At 37.8% G+C, this 15,741-nt stretch overlaps 1 protein-coding gene across 1 annotated transcript in view; it reads right to left on the bottom strand.

Annotated features, from left to right (window-relative positions):
- Nucleotides 1–15,741, bottom strand: part of LOC138149895 (zinc finger protein 286A-like) — a 130,467-nt gene that overhangs the window by 69,384 nt on the left and 45,342 nt on the right. Inside the window, exon 5 of the mRNA XM_069073097.1 lies at nucleotides 12,078–13,706. Within this exon, the coding sequence (XP_068929198.1) occupies nucleotides 12,078–13,686 (1,609 nt within the window). The 5' untranslated portion in view covers nucleotides 13,687–13,706. The remainder of the gene's footprint in view (nucleotides 1–12,077; nucleotides 13,707–15,741) is intronic.

Consider the following 15,741-nt stretch of genomic DNA (forward strand, 5'->3'; position numbering starts at 1 on the left):
TTAGCCTAGGGGCAGGGAAGATCTTTAAAATTTACATTTCCATTACACATCCACATCTCACCAGACATCAGAGAGCTCAAAAGGGTAGGTACTGCAAGAACCTTTCCCCCCAAAACCTTCCTACCAATGCTCCCTTCCTTTTTCTCCCTCCCAGATGGACATTCCCCAATCCTTATCCCTTTGAAGGAGAACTCAGGAGTCCTTCTCCTTTCCCTATCTTTCTTTTTTTTTTTTTTAAAGCAATCGGGGTTAAGTAACTTACTCAAGGTTACACAGCCAGTTATTTCTGGGTGTGGTGCTAAGTATCTGAGCCTGGATTTGATCCCCTGGTCATCCCGACACTGGGGCCAGTGCTCTTACTCGCCGAGCCACCTGGCCACCCCTTCCCTATCTTTTTAATGGTTATAGGATGGACCTCTCAACCTCACCCCACTACTGAGGGCAGATATGGCCACTTACACCATTTGGATGATTGGGTAATCATTGGCTGCAGTCATTTCAGTAAAATGGAGGACCACTGAGTCATACGGTTGGTCATTTCACTATGCCTTCCAGACTCTCCAAGGTGTTGCCATATAGCATAACAACAAAGGCTCCCTGAGTCCTACCATCTGCCCTTTTGAGGCATCTTAAAGATCACTGGGTCTTTCCACCTGTCATGAAGCTGAAATCTCCTCTATGTGTGCTCTTTCCCAATTAGAAACAAGAGCTTCTTTAAAGCAGGGACCATCTCACTTTTCTATTTTGCATCTCCAAAGCTTAGCACTGCTTAATACATGCCTTTTCTTTCACTGATTCTAAGCATTTTTCTTGAGAAAATTATATCTTAAAAAATTTTCAAAATGTACACAAAGGTAAAAAGATAAAGAAATCCTAATAACCTGAAAAAGATATTCAGTGGTTCTCAAACTTTTTGATCTCAGGACTCCTTTACACTCTTTTTTTTTTTTAAAGCAATCAGGGTTAAGTATCTTGCTCAAGGTTACACAGCCAGTTATTTCTGGGTATCTGAGCCTGGATTTGATCCCCAGGCCATCCCGACACTGGAGCCGGTGCTCTTACTTGCTGAGCCACCTGGCCACCCCTAAGCAATTGGGGTTAAGTAACTTGCTCAAGGTTACATGGCCAGGTGTTTCTGGGTGGGTGCTAAGTGTCTGAGCCCGGATTTGATCCCCAGGTCATCCCGACACTGGAGCCGGTGCTCTTACTCACTGTGCTATCTGGCAGTCCCCTTTTACACTTTTAAAAGTTATTGAAGAGGTTGGCTAGGTGGCTCAGTGAGTAAAGTGCTGGCCCCAAGTCAGGAGGACCTGAGTTCAGTTCTGGCCTCAGACACTTAACACCCATACAAAAATACTAGCCATGTAACCTTGGGTAAGTTAGTTAACCCTAATTGCCCTCCAAAAGGCTAAAAAAAAAAAGATTAATTGAAGACCCCAGAGACCTTTTGTTTATGTGGGTTATATCTATCATTATTTACTAAATCAGAAATAAAAACTGATAACATTTTAAAATATTTATTAATTTATTAAAAATAATAGTAAACATGTTAATATAGATTTTGAAAATATATATATTTTCCATTACAAAAAATACACATAGTGATAAGAGTGGCATTGCTTTATATATTTTTCCCAGTCTCTTTAATGTCTGGCTTAATAGCATATAGATGGATTCTCATATCTGCTTTTGAATTCAATCTGTTGAAATATGCTTTGGTTGAAGAATATGAAGAAAATCTCTTCTCACACATACAGGTAGTTGAAAAAGGGAAGGATATTTTAATAGGTAAATAGCACCTCATTATTATTATAAAAATAGTTTTGACCTTGAGGATCTCCTGAAAGGGTCTTGGAAAATTCCAGAGGTTGAAAGATCATACTTTGAGAATTACAGGAGCTAGGTGATGACTTTGTTTACATGATTTAAGATAGGAGGCAACTGTTCCTTGGGTGTCTCATTTTATCTATAAATCATTCAATGAACAAAGGAAAAAGAGATAAGAGCTTACAGTATGAAAAAGATGTACCCTAGAAAAATGGGTAAGATGACAGGACTGAGTATTTTTTGTGTGAATGTGGGAGTGTAGGGTTGCAAGGTGGGGAGGCAGAGAGCAGTAGTATCACATTATCTGTTCTGGTTAGAGCACACCCAATGGGTTGCATTATCCACTTTTGGAGAGACATTTACTTCTGAGGGACTTGTTTTGGATAATAAAGCAAATGCTGGGTAGTTCTTTTTTTTTTTTTTCAAATGCTTTATTAACTTCTGGTTTACATCATTCATTTCTGCCAGATTTTGAGTTACAAATGGTTTCCCTGTTTTTCCCCTACCCACCCCCCCAAAATAGTGGTCCCACAGGATATCCCCTCCTCCAATCTGCTCCCTCCCACATCTTCTCCCATACCACCTTCGACTTTTCCAGTAGGGCATGGTGGATCTCTATGCCCCAGTGTCTGTATATCTTATTTCCCAATTACATGTAAAATAGTATTAATAATAGTATATAGATATTTTTAAACATTTGATTTTAAAACTTTGAATTCCAGATTCATTCCCTTCCTCCCTTGTCACCCACCCTTACTGGAAAGATAAGCAATTCAGTATAGGTTGTACATGTGTAGCTATGCAAAACATTTCCACAGTGGATATATTTTAAAAGACTGACTGTATTTCCCTCCCTCCTATCCCACCTCCCCCTTGTTCTATTATCTATTTTGATCCTGTCCCTTTTCAAAAGTGTGTGCTTCCAACTTCCCTCTCCCCCTCCCCCCCAGCCTGCCCTCCCTTCCATCACGCCCCTCTCATCCCCTTCCCCCTCTACTCTCCTGTAGGGCGAGATACCCTATTTAGTGTGTATGTCATTCCCTCCCTGAGCCAAATTCAATGAGAATGTGGTTTTGCCTTTTTACCTTTCTGTTCTTTCCCTCCATTTAACTGTTTTCCCTTGCCTCTTCTATATGAGAGTTTACCCCATCCTGTCTCTCCTCATCTCCTCTCATTGTATTCCTCTCTTGTCTCTTAATTTCACCTTTTAAGTATCATCCCTTCCTATTGGGTAGTTCTTTAGTTCCCTGCCCCACGACAGCTAAGGAGTAGGGGAGGAGGGCAGGGGAGACAGTTGCATTACATTGGATGGGCCACCAAAGTCTGATAGAATGACATCTACTCACTAGATGTCTTTTTCTATTCCAGTTTGTTGATGTGAAGATTTTTTGAAGCTTTCACTAAAAGGAGTGGGAAGGTATGTTTCTCCTGGCATGGCAGCTGTGAGCTCATGGAAGCTAAAAGATTGTTGGCTTTTAGACTATCCTGATACTGGATTGCTCTTTTGATCAAAAGCCCTGGTTGCCTCTTCTGCTTTATGTTTCTTTCCTGTGTATAGATGACTTTATTTCCATTATTTAAGGTGGCAGTCCTGAGATGGACATTTTTAGCTTCAGAGGAAATCTTGTGAATAGCAGAGGTTGACCACTCCTGGATCCTCAGTATTACGTTGGCTGCCGTTGGGAGGAGCTCCTAGACACTTTTTGGGAGATGACAGCTGGCAAGGAGGATGAGCCCCGGCCCTGGTGTGGCTTACCAAAAGGCATGAAACTACATGGATTTGATAGATAGGGCAAAGCTGAGACAAAGGTAAAATGCCAATTTAACAATCACACAAAATGTTTTACTTTTATAGTTTAGGTACCAATCTCCTGGAAGATGGTTGTTATGTTATTGCTTGTTTAAGCCTTGTCAATATGTGCTTGTGAGTCTTTCGTGTTTAGCATTTCCTCTGTATGGAAGAAATAACTGTTTTATTCACCCTGTGCATAGAGTACCTCTCTATATGCCTATTTCTGTAGAGATCCTAGACATAGGCTGAACGTAAACTTCCTCCCTAGGCCTTTGGGGTGAGAGTACAAAGACCCAGGAGTGCAAGAAAAGGAAACTTTACCCCTCACTTAGAGGCCAGTTTCCCCCAGGACTAAATCCAGTTTCTATGTGTGGGTACATACTAAGAGTAGTAATCTTGTATGAAGAGAGGGGGCAAGTGTCCCAACAGGAGTTATTATTGATACACAAAAGTTAGTTGAAAAGAAGAGGCAGGTTGAGGGTACAGGGACTTACAGAGCACACTCCTTCCAAGGTTATCAGTTACCCTTCCTTGGAGGCCTTCAAGCAAGGGTTGGATGACTATTTATAAGGTATGTGATAGGAAGCATTCATTTTTAAGGTTTAAGTTAAATTGGATGGCTGCCAAAGTAACTTCTGGCTCTAAATTCTTTAATTTTGTGAAATAATATAGGGGTGGTCCCTCTCCAGATTCGGTCTATTTAACTATAGGATGGAGGCTTCATAGGTGCTCCAATATTCCTCAGGGGTCAGGTAGGGACTTATGTCTCAGGATCGAAGAACTGAAGAACTAAAAGAAAGAATAGAACTGAAGATTGTGCAAACTTTGTTCTCCCTGCTTCATCATTACCCTACTATTGTAGAAGAAAAGACTGAAGACATGAGACTCTTTTAGGCTCAGGGATCTGATTTCTTTTCTTTTGAGTATTTACTTTGTTAATTTTCCTGCCCTTCTACAATACCCTTGGGGTCCTGTAAGCATTACTGGGAAGTCAGAAGAGCTCTTTTGAATTTCATTCTCTGTAGGTTTTGTAGAATTTCTTGGTCCCTTACTATTATTTCCTCAATGAGCATTTATTAAGATATTTGGCTGCTTATTCTTCAAGCACCCTAGGTTTGCTAAGGCAGCTAAGGATCTATCATTTGCTAGCTGAGTAACTTTTTTCAATGTTGGACTTCCTTTCTTGTTTTTAATCCCCACCCCTCCACCCCCAAAACTAAAAAAACCCTGCACTGCAAATATCCTATTCTCATTGCTATGACTCTCTTTACCACTATCTCATCCCTAACCCCTCAAGTGCACTGGAAATTCAGTAGTGTAGGGTACAACATAAACTTGTGAGATAATCTAGTTCAGCTTCCTCTTTTTATAGATGAAGAAACTGAAACCCAGGTAGTTTAAGTGGACTAACCATGGTTTCATAATTACTGATATAAGCAGGACTATGATTCATATCCCCTAATTTCAAGTTTTGTAGTCTATAGACAGTATATTCACATTATAGAAAACACAAACATAAAGTTATGTAGCAAAGAAAATCTCCTTATAGTGATGGGAACCAATTTTTGTTCCATCACAGAAACCTGTGGCAAACTTGCCTATTTTGAATTGTACTACCATTATCTTTAGCCAGCAAGGAATTAGTCCAACAAAACATTATCTAGTGTTCTGTTGCCCTATCAAGCAAAAAGCATACATGACCATATATGGATATAGTACATGGAATACCTGACTTTTTGATAAACCTCAACCTACTCATTATTCTCTAAGTCTCCTCCAGGGGCTCTCCCTTATCTCAAAGTTTTCTGCAACAACCACAGTTCTCAGTGATTACTCTTTTCTTTGAACTGAAAAGTAGTATTGATGTAGTAGTAGGATCACTGGACTTAGGATCAATTGTCATGGGTTCTAGTCTTACCAATTGTATAATTCTATGTCTTACAGAGATGAATCTAAATACTCCCTGGGTGCTTTAAGAGTCTAATTCCTACAGTCTTTACTGACCCAGTTAATGGAAGTTACTATGCACCTTTTGAATGTCTATGTCCTATCTCCCAACTAAACTATAAGCCATTTACTTATCATCCATTATATCTCTTTGTATCTCTGGTACAATGTCAGAACGTAAGGATGGGGGTGAGGTGAGAATTGTAGTTAGTTTCCTCTGCCAACATTCCCATCTAGTTGGAGCAAAGGGAGAGGATGGGCTAGAGATTCTGCAAATTCATTCTGTGTAAAGAGGTAGGGTAGATACTCTCTATTAAGTCATATCTACTAAGAAGCATATTGTTTTTATGGAGATAGAACTAGTTTGATCCCTTATTGAGTTGCAGATGTGATTTTAGTTGTTTAGGTTTGAGGATGTTGGCCTTTAGTATGTTACAATCTATAATCTAAGGATCATCCCATCTTATCCCTAGTACCTCAAATTGTACTCAAGTATTGAGAAGAGCCCTGAGATTAAGGCTCCAGAATAATATCTAACACTTAAATAATACTTTAAAGTTTGCAAAGCACTTCACATACATTCTATCATTTGGGAAATTTACAACAACACTACAGAGGAAGGTACTATAGATGTTATTATTCTGATTTTTACAGATGAGGAAACTAAGGCTCAAAAAAATTAAGTGACTTTCCCATGGTCATAGTATATGTAATGCTTCTTGTTCAGGAATATGAGAAATGTGATTAGTTCTGACAGCAACACCAATTCATCTTTATTGAATCTATGTTTATCTAAAGGACAAAAAGCTGCATACCTGTGAATGTCCATATGCATACATGTACATACAAATAGAGACATTCTATCACTATAAATTAGGAAATGTTGTATTTGTTTCTGCCTGAATTTACATATATCCCTTCATCTGTAATTGCAAGGAAATCTTCAAAACTCAATATCTTGGGTAAAGTCTAAGAAAGAGGTTATTAATTAATTAGACTTGGGGGCTGCTAGGTGGCACAGTGAATAGAGCACTGGCCCTGGAGTCAGAAGGACCTGAATTCAAATCCGGCCTCAGACACAACACACTTACTAGCTGTGTGACCTTGGGCAAGTCAACCCCAAATGCCTGCCTCTCACCTTCCAAAAAAACCCCCCAAAACCCAAAAAACAAACAAAAAAAAACAAATTAACTAGACTGATGGGTATATTTCCAGTTCTCTATATTGCTTCCTTTTCATATTTAGAAAGTTGTCAATAATTTATTATATTGAAGAACTTCTTGGTCTCTATACCTAAATGAGCAAACTCAACCATTAGTCATTTATAATATTGATTTATTATGGAGAGAGGAATTCTGTTGCTTGTCTTCTACTATCTTTACATAGTCTACAGTCATGTAAAGTACAGAATGGCTTACCTTTGTTTCATTTTGTTCTTTTAATTCTACACAGAGGCTGTTCACAAGACATGCAACTTGATCCCCTAACACTGTTGTATAGAATTGGATATATCAGCCCCAGTGGGAAGTATTCCTTCTAATTTCTTTCTCACTTCTCTCATGCTTTCTTAAACATAATTTCCCTCTCATTTTAGGAGAGAAATTTAAGGTAGGAGAGAAGAAAGAAGTCAGAAACAGAAGGAATATGAGAATGGAGGGTGGGGTAAGATTGGAGATTAGGGGACTTATAGGATAATACAAGGAAGAAAGAGAGTAAGGGGGGAAAACAGATTGGAGGAGCAATTTGCCTCTAGCAAATTATAAGTAAAATAAAATAAAATTATAAGTACTTTTTTGGTCTTGTTTTTAGGAATTTTCTCTTAAAATTAAGGGGAGGCAGAAGATGACCAAGGAAAAGCACACCTATTTTATCATCTTATATAAGGTTCACCTTCCTGACTTCTGGTAGGACTTGAAGTGTCATCTCCATCTGAGAAGCAGATAAGCAGTTTGACTTAGTCAACCCAGTTTTCCTGCCATGGAAGACTACACAGAATCTGGGACATAGTAAGTTATCTGAAGTGACCTGCATTCATTCACCAAAGAGTCTGCGAGGATGAATGACACCTAGTTATAAGTCAGGATTTGGACATGCTATAAATGAAGAGAGCCTAAAGTCAGAATTCTTCATCGCAAGAAACCTGGAGCCCTAGGTTTGCTTAAAATTTCTGATGGTTGAGAAAGCTATATAAACTGGGAGAAGGTAATGGTGGTAAAGAATTAAGATTACAGCTTGGAACACCCTGCTATGCTGATTATATACCTATTTTCAAGACTAAAGTCTCAGTCCATTCCTACAGGGACAATCAAGACAGCAGCAGGACAGATATTTCTTCATTCTCTTCAAGTTGTAGCTTCCGTGACTAGATCTAGGGTTCCCCTCTGATATGATTTTAGTAAATTTATCATCTTATTATATGTGAACTGCAGAAGGTACTTTGTATCACTTTGGTTCACTTCCAGCTTAATCCTGGGACCAAAAGTCTATCCCTCTCTCTCTCTCTCTCTTTTTTTTTTTACTTTTTATTAATTTGTTTGTTTACAAGATTCAGTTCCACAATCCCTTGAGTTTCAAATTTTCTCCTTCTCCCTCTCCTCCCCCACCCATCCCTCTCTTTCAAGATCTGTTTTCCCTTTTCAATGTTGAGGTTCATGTGTTCCAGGTAACAAGAAGTCTATAGAATAATTTACAAATACAATGATGAGACTTTTTTGTAAAATGAAATGCCAAATAAAGCAAAATTGTTCTTAAAATTAACCTCCCATCACCTTTTCCTGATTTTTATTTGCTCCCTAGATCTAACTTCTCAGAGTTATGTGAACCATATCCCCATAATCTGTAAATTGAAGCAGAGACAGTTTTTTCAAAGACAGAAAACAAATTTCAGTGTCACAGATAAGAGCTGTCTGGATTGCTGGCCCATGTAAGAAGCACTGAATTACTCTGTTCTAATTATTATTATTACCTTCCTAGGGAAGTAAAGTAGGAGCATTATTGCACAGAATTTTTCAGATTCACCAATTTAATAAAATGGCTTTAAAACTTTTAGTCTGGGGGAAGAGCCAAGATGGCAGAGTAGAAACAGGAAATTCCATGACTTCCCCCCACAACCACCTCAAATACCTATAAAAGATGACTCTAAACAAATTTTAGAGCTACAGAATCCACAAAGTGACAGAGAGAAACAAATCTCCTGTTGAAGGCAGCCTGGCAGGCCGACAGAAAAGGTTCATCGCAGCATGCTGGGAGCTGAGCACAGTCCTGTGTGAACTGCCCAGTTTTGGCCCCAGGGAGGCAGCAGTGGCCAGAGCAGACTTCAGGAGAGCGAATCACCAGCAGCTGTGGTGGTTTCCAGACTTTTCAACCCATAAACGCCAAAAAGAAAGTAAAAGGTCAGTCAGGAACTCTGTTGGAAAGGAAGGGCGTGGTTCAGCCCCTGCTCTCGGGGTGAGAGGTGGCAGAGGCACAGAAGCTGTGGCTGCAGAATCTGCCACATGGCTGCCTCAGGAGCTCCTGGCCTACAGACTGTAGAGAGACAAAGTGACCATTCAGTGGGTAATTGCTCTTGCTTTGACCTGCTTGGATCTGGGTTGCTTTCTTGGGCAGTAGTCCTAGGGTAAGAAATGCCAGTTTGTCAGTGTGGTGTCTGTAGAGAGGGAACCCTCCTCAGACCTCTGACAACATTTGTGAAAACCCCAGCAGTTTGGGACAAATCTCTCCTCTCTGGAAGCAGAGTTCTACTGTGGCAAAGAGCTCAAAAGTCAAGTAATTGACTGGCAATATGAACAAGCTGAGGAAGTACAAACAGACGATAGAACCCTTTTTTGGGGGCAAAAAGGATCAAAACATGGAACCAGAAGGAGTCAACAAAGGCAAAACTCCTGCATCAAAAGCTTCCAAGAAAAATATAAACTGGTTATAGGCCATGGAGGAGCTCAAGAAGGATTTTGAAAATCAGGTAAAAGAAGAGGAAAAACTGGGAAGAGAAATGAGAATGATGCAATTAAATTATGAAAAGAAAGTCAACAACCTGGCTGAATAAAATACCACCTTAAAAATAGACTGACTCAAATGGCAAAAGAGGCCCAAAAAGCCAATGAGAAGAAGAATGCCTTAAAAACCCAAATTTACCAGAGGGAAAAGGAATTTCAAAAACTCACTGAAAAATTATATTGGAGCAAAAGGAAGCTAATGACTTTATATGAGAAATCAAGATATTATAAAATGGATCCAAACAAATGAGAAAATAGAAGGCAATGTGAAATATCTCATTGGAAAAACCACTGACCTCAAAAACAGATCCAGGAGAGATAACTTAAAAATTATTAGGTTACCTGAAAACCATGATCAAAAAAAGAACCTAGAAATCATCCTTCAAGAAATTCTCAAGTAAAATTGCCCTGATATTTTAGAACCAGAGGGCAAAATAGAAATTGAAAGAATTCACCAATCACCTCTTTAAAAAGATCCCCAAAAGAAAACTCCTAGGAATATTATAGCCAAATTCCAGAGTTCCCAGATCAAGGAGAAAATGTTTACAAGTAGCCAGGAAGAAACAATTTGAGTATTGTGGAAACACAATCAGGATAACACAAGATCTAGCAGCTTCTACATTAAGGGATCGAAGGGCCTGGAATATGATATTCCGGAAGTCAAAGGAGCTAGGATTAAAACCAAGAATCACTTACCCAGCAAAACTGAGTATCATGTTTCAGGGGGAAATATGGTCATTCAATGAAATAGAGGACTTTCAAGCATTCTTGATGAAAAAACCAGAGTTGAATAGAAATTTTTACTTTTAAATACAAGAAGCAAGAGAAGTATGACAAGGTAAACAGGGAAAAGAAATCATAAGGAACTTATCAAAGTTGAACTATTTACATTCCTACATGGAAAAATGATAATTGTAACTTATGGAACTTTTGTCAGTATGAAAATAGTTGCAGGGAATATAAATGTGTGTGTGTGTATATATATATATATATATATATATATATAAATGCAAATGTGTTTATATAAGAGGGTATATGTACATATAAATACATATGTGAGTGTGTGTGTGTATATATATATATACATGTATACATAGACAGAGGGCATAGAATCAGTTGAATAGGAAGGGATATTTAAAAAATAAATTTGAGAGTTCAGAGAGGAATATAATGAGAGGAGATAGGGAGAGATAGAATAGGGTAAACTACTTCAAATAAAATAGGTAAGAGAAAACTGTTACAATGGAGGGGAAGAACAGGAAGGCAAAAGGGAATGGGTCAACCTTATTCTCATTGAATTTAGCTTAAGGAGAGAATAACATACACACCAAATTGGATATCTTACCCTACAGGAAAGTAGGGGGAAGGGGATAAGAGGGGGGGATGATAGAAGGAAGGGCAGATTGGGGGGAGGGTAGTTAGAAGCACACACTTTTGAAAAGGTTACAGGGTCAAAGTAGAAAATAGAATAAGTGGGGGGTGGGAATGGATGGAGGGAAATATAGTCATTCTTTCACAATATATCTACTATGGAAATGTTTTGCGTAACTATACATATATAACCTATATTGAATCACTTTAAATGTTTAAAATATATATTTTATATATATACATAATATTTATGTATATATATATATATATATTTTACATGCAACTTGGAAATAAGATATACAGGTACTGGGGTGTAGAAATCCATCTTGTCCTACTAGAAAGTTGGGGGGGATGGGGAGGATATAAGAGAGAGCAGATTGGGGAAAGGGGTATTCAGTAGGATCACTATTTTGGGGGTGGGGGTTAGGAGAAAGATGGGGAGAAAATTTATAACTCAAAATCAAAATTTATAACTCAAAATGAATGTTGAAAACTAAAAATAAACAAATTAAACAAAACTTTTTAGGCTTTGGCTCTGAAGTGAATACTAATTAGGAAACTAAAATAGTATCTTTTAGAATTCATTTAAAATAATAATTATCACAACAGAAAAACAACACAATACATTAGGGCTCATATGTACATTTTAGGTCTGATGTACAGGCTCTGATGAATTGAAGATAATGATGCCACCTCTTTAAGACAATTGACCAACTGGTGGAACTTTTGAGGCAAAATTGCTAGGAGAAGATAATGCTGTTGTAACTAGTGGAACCAACAGTCCTTAAACCAGGATTTTTTTTTGTCCATTCCATCTTAAGGAAGAAAGTTACCACCCTACCCTGATCCTTGTTTAGCTGAAGATTGATCTTTCTAAAGCTCTTAAGTGACCTTTCTAACTTGCATTACTACACAAAGTTATTTTCAATCAAGGAAAGAATCAACAAATACTTTTAAGCATTTATCTACATGAACTGTGACAGTAGGGGCTATACAAGGAAACTTAGATGCAAAGAGAGTCTGCTGTTAAATCAGCTTAATTTTCTATTAGGTAACTTGACTAAAATTTTCAAGAAAGTGATATTTGACTAGTTTTCATCCATGTTCATTACATTTACACATTTACTTTCAAACATGTAATCTTTGATGTCTGATCAGGGATGAACTACAGGTAAAAGCTTTCCCACATTCATTGCATCTGTAGGGTTTCTCTCCAGTATGGGTTTTCTGATGTTCAGTAAGGTGGGTGCTCCGGCTGAAAGCTTTTTCACAATCACTGCATTTATAAGGCTTCTCTCCAGTATGAGTTTTCTGATGTTCAACAAGGCGAGTGCTTAGACTGAAAGATTTTCCACATTCATTGCATTCATAGGGTTTTTCTCCAGTATGAATTCTCTGATGCTGAGTAAGACGTGTGCTCTGACTGAAGGTGGTTCCACATTCATTACATTTGTAGGGTTTTTCTCCAGTATGAGTTTTCTGATGTTGGTTAAAATTGGACCAACAACTGAAGGCTTTCCCACACTCATTACATTCATAGGGTTTCTCTCCAGTATGAACTCTCTGATGTTGAGTAAGGGATGAACAGTAACTAAAGGCTTTTCCACATTCATTACATTTATAAGGCTTCTCTCCAGTATGAGTTTTCTGATGTTGGCTAAGGTATGAACAGGAACTGAAAGCTTTACCACATTCATTACATTTATAAGGTTTCTCTCCAGTATGAGTTTTATGATGTTCAGTAAGGATTGAGTTTTGACTAAAGGCTTTTCCACATTCATGACATACATAGGGTTTCTCACCAGTATGAATTATATGATGCCGAATAAAGGTTGAGCGATAAGTGAAAGCTTTCCCACATTCATTGCATTTATAGGGTTTCTCTCCAGTATGTGTTTTCTGATGTTCAGTAAGGTGTGTGCTCCGACTGAAGAATTTTCCACATTCATGACACTTATAGGGTTTCTCTCCAGTATGAGTTTTCTGATGTTGAATAAGTTGGGTCCTCTGGCTGAATGCTTTCTCACATTCACTACATTCATAAGGTTTTTCTCCAGTATGAATCCTCTGATGCTGAATAAGGTGCTTTTTTTGGCTAAATGCTTTCCCACATTCATTACATTCATAAGGTTTTTCTCCACTGTGAATTCTCTGGTGTTGAATAAAGGTTGATCGGTCACTGAAAGCCTTTCCACATTTATTGCATTCATAGGGTTTTTCTCTAGTATGGATTCTTTGATGTTGAATAAAGGGTGAGGGATCACTGAATGCCTTTCCACATTCATTACATGTGTATGGTTTCTCTCCAGTGTGAGTTCGCTGATGTTGAATAAGGTCTGAATAGTAACTGAAGACTTTCCCACATTCATTACATTTATGAGATTTCTTGTCTGTGTTGATTCTTTGATGTTTAGTTGCATCCAAATTATGTTTGAAGTTCTTTTCATGTGTATCATATTTATCAGGTTTCTCACCTGTAAAAATTCTTTGCTGTGTTACCAGGTTTGAGCTCAGATCTAGGTTTTCCCCAAATTCATTATATTTAGGGTTTTTCTCCCAAGTTAGAGTTTTTCTATGCATTATCACTTGATGCAATAGTTTGTTGGGTTTTCCTTGTAGGCTCTCTATACTATCCTCAAATTCCAAAGTTTCTTCCAACTCAGAATTCCAAGATCCATCCATTTTAATTCTTTCCATTACTATGGCCTGGAATGACGATTCTTTGGAAATGTATTGCTTTGAAGTTGAATGCTTCATCTCAGGCCATGTCCTCCAATCTGAAAGAAATTGAAAATACAAATGTTCCACTTTCCTGTGTGGAAGAAAGGGAACTATTCTAGTGATAGTGAAATAATGAAATTGACAGTGCTGACTACACTGAAGATATGTCTTTAACAATTCTTAGATATAATTTGGTAATTTAGGGAGGAGAAGGAAGGGGAAGCTGAGGCTCAGTAAGCAAAAAAGAGAAGGTATAGGAGGGGAACTTGATGTAGTCTGTTTGAATCTGAAGGCTTCATCTAGAAGGTGGAGTGAAAACATGTTTTGTAGACAGAAATAGTTATTAAAATGATTAATGAGTCCATAAGTGCAGCCAAAAGATTTCTAACAACTTTTCTGTTTCTCCTTAACTAGACTATTCATGACTGGTATATTCAATGGAGGTTATAGTCTTACCCTCCTAGACAAGTTGTAAAAGGCCCAAGCTCTCTTTTCCTTCCTCAGTATAAAACATTACTACTTGTAACCTCCCTAGTTCACTCAGAATCAGACTGTATTTCTGAGAAGGGTATTTGCTTGGCACTATTGTGTGTGTGATTTCATCTCCAAAATCAAAACTAACACTGAAGGTAGTAGTCAGTCAGTCAGGGCTTTTGCCCACTACTGGAGATCAGTTTGTATATTATCAATAAATCCCACAGTTAGATCAACTGAGAATGGGACTCTTAGTTCCTGAAATCCCTGTCTGAACTGGTGGATGGCTAATCCAGTGTTCATGAAGAAGGATGATGAGCAATTTAAGATGTAAAGAACTAAGGCAGATGACCAGAAGAATCAAGCTAATCAGAGGGAATGGAGATAAGTAGAAACGTTGGAGAATGAGGAAATTAGTCTTGCCTTTTAAGAGTCAGCTTTTAAGGAAGTCCAAATTGTTAGTATCTTAGGCCACACTTTTATCTCTAGATTTCTGTCATAGACTTCTAGCTGGTCAATCAGCTGCTAATCGATACATTATACATGCCATTCTACAAATGAGTCTTCCTAAAATGTTATTTTCTTCATATTACACTGCATAAGAGATTTTATAGCATCTCACTATTGCCAATGGGATAAAAAACCAAAATTCTTTCCCCACCATACTCATTCAGATTTATTTCCCACTACTTTCTGCCTACCATGGATGATCCACTTTAAGCTAACTAATCTCTTCATTGTCGGTAGATTATACCATACTTATTCTTGATTTCAATCCTTTGTTAAAATAGTTCACTTTGCTTTTAACATGTTTAAACAAATCTTATCCATGCTTTCCTTCTGAAGTCCAAACTCCTCCAAAAAACCTTTTCATAACCCTTGCTCCCTATTCTGAGTTCTATTCTCAGAACCCCCATACTAATAATCTGTATTATTTACTTTGGTACTAATTGCCTTGTATGTGTACTTCTTCTATGTGTTTTTCCAACTAGTATCTTGCTTTCCCACCTAGTCTAGGAGCTTAGGTTCCTAGAAAGGTAATATGCTAATGTAGAGCTGTGATGAAATGAAACACAAAATGTAAGGATCCTGTGCTAACTCTTCTACCATACAATTAATTTCCTACTACTATCATAAAGCAAATTAATTTGTGTCCAGGGGTCATGGTTCTTCCTCTTCTTCACCAATTCCTTGATAATCTTAAAGCTTGTCCATTCCAGGACAACACAGTCTGCTGTTAAAAGTGTGTAAACGCTTTTGTTACAGTGCAAGAGAATCTTCATAAATCACCTTAGTTAAATTATTATTAAATTAAAGCTATATAGATAGTTTTTACTCAGTTCAGTTTGGCATAGGTTCACATATACACCAGGCTTTCAAAGTTTACAGTTTTCATTCTATTCCAACCTTTCTTCTGATCTTTAATCCAAGGGCAAAACTAATTCTCTCAGATCTTTTAATCACTGGAAAAGCAAGGTTTTCCCTATCTGGATCCAAAGTAGGCCTCTCAGTACTAGGTTATAACTTTTCTTCTTATATTCACTTAACCTTTAACTTGATAGCTCCCAGAAATATGGTCTTCAATATCAATTCCCCTAAATTATCCATGCTTTAAGA

The sequence above is a fragment of the Petaurus breviceps genome, unplaced genomic scaffold, assembly GCF_028583685.1.
Source record: "Petaurus breviceps papuanus isolate PSGF00001 unplaced genomic scaffold, PetGlider_PUasm1.0 90865, whole genome shotgun sequence".
Taxonomy (NCBI): Eukaryota; Metazoa; Chordata; class Mammalia; order Diprotodontia; family Petauridae; genus Petaurus; species Petaurus breviceps.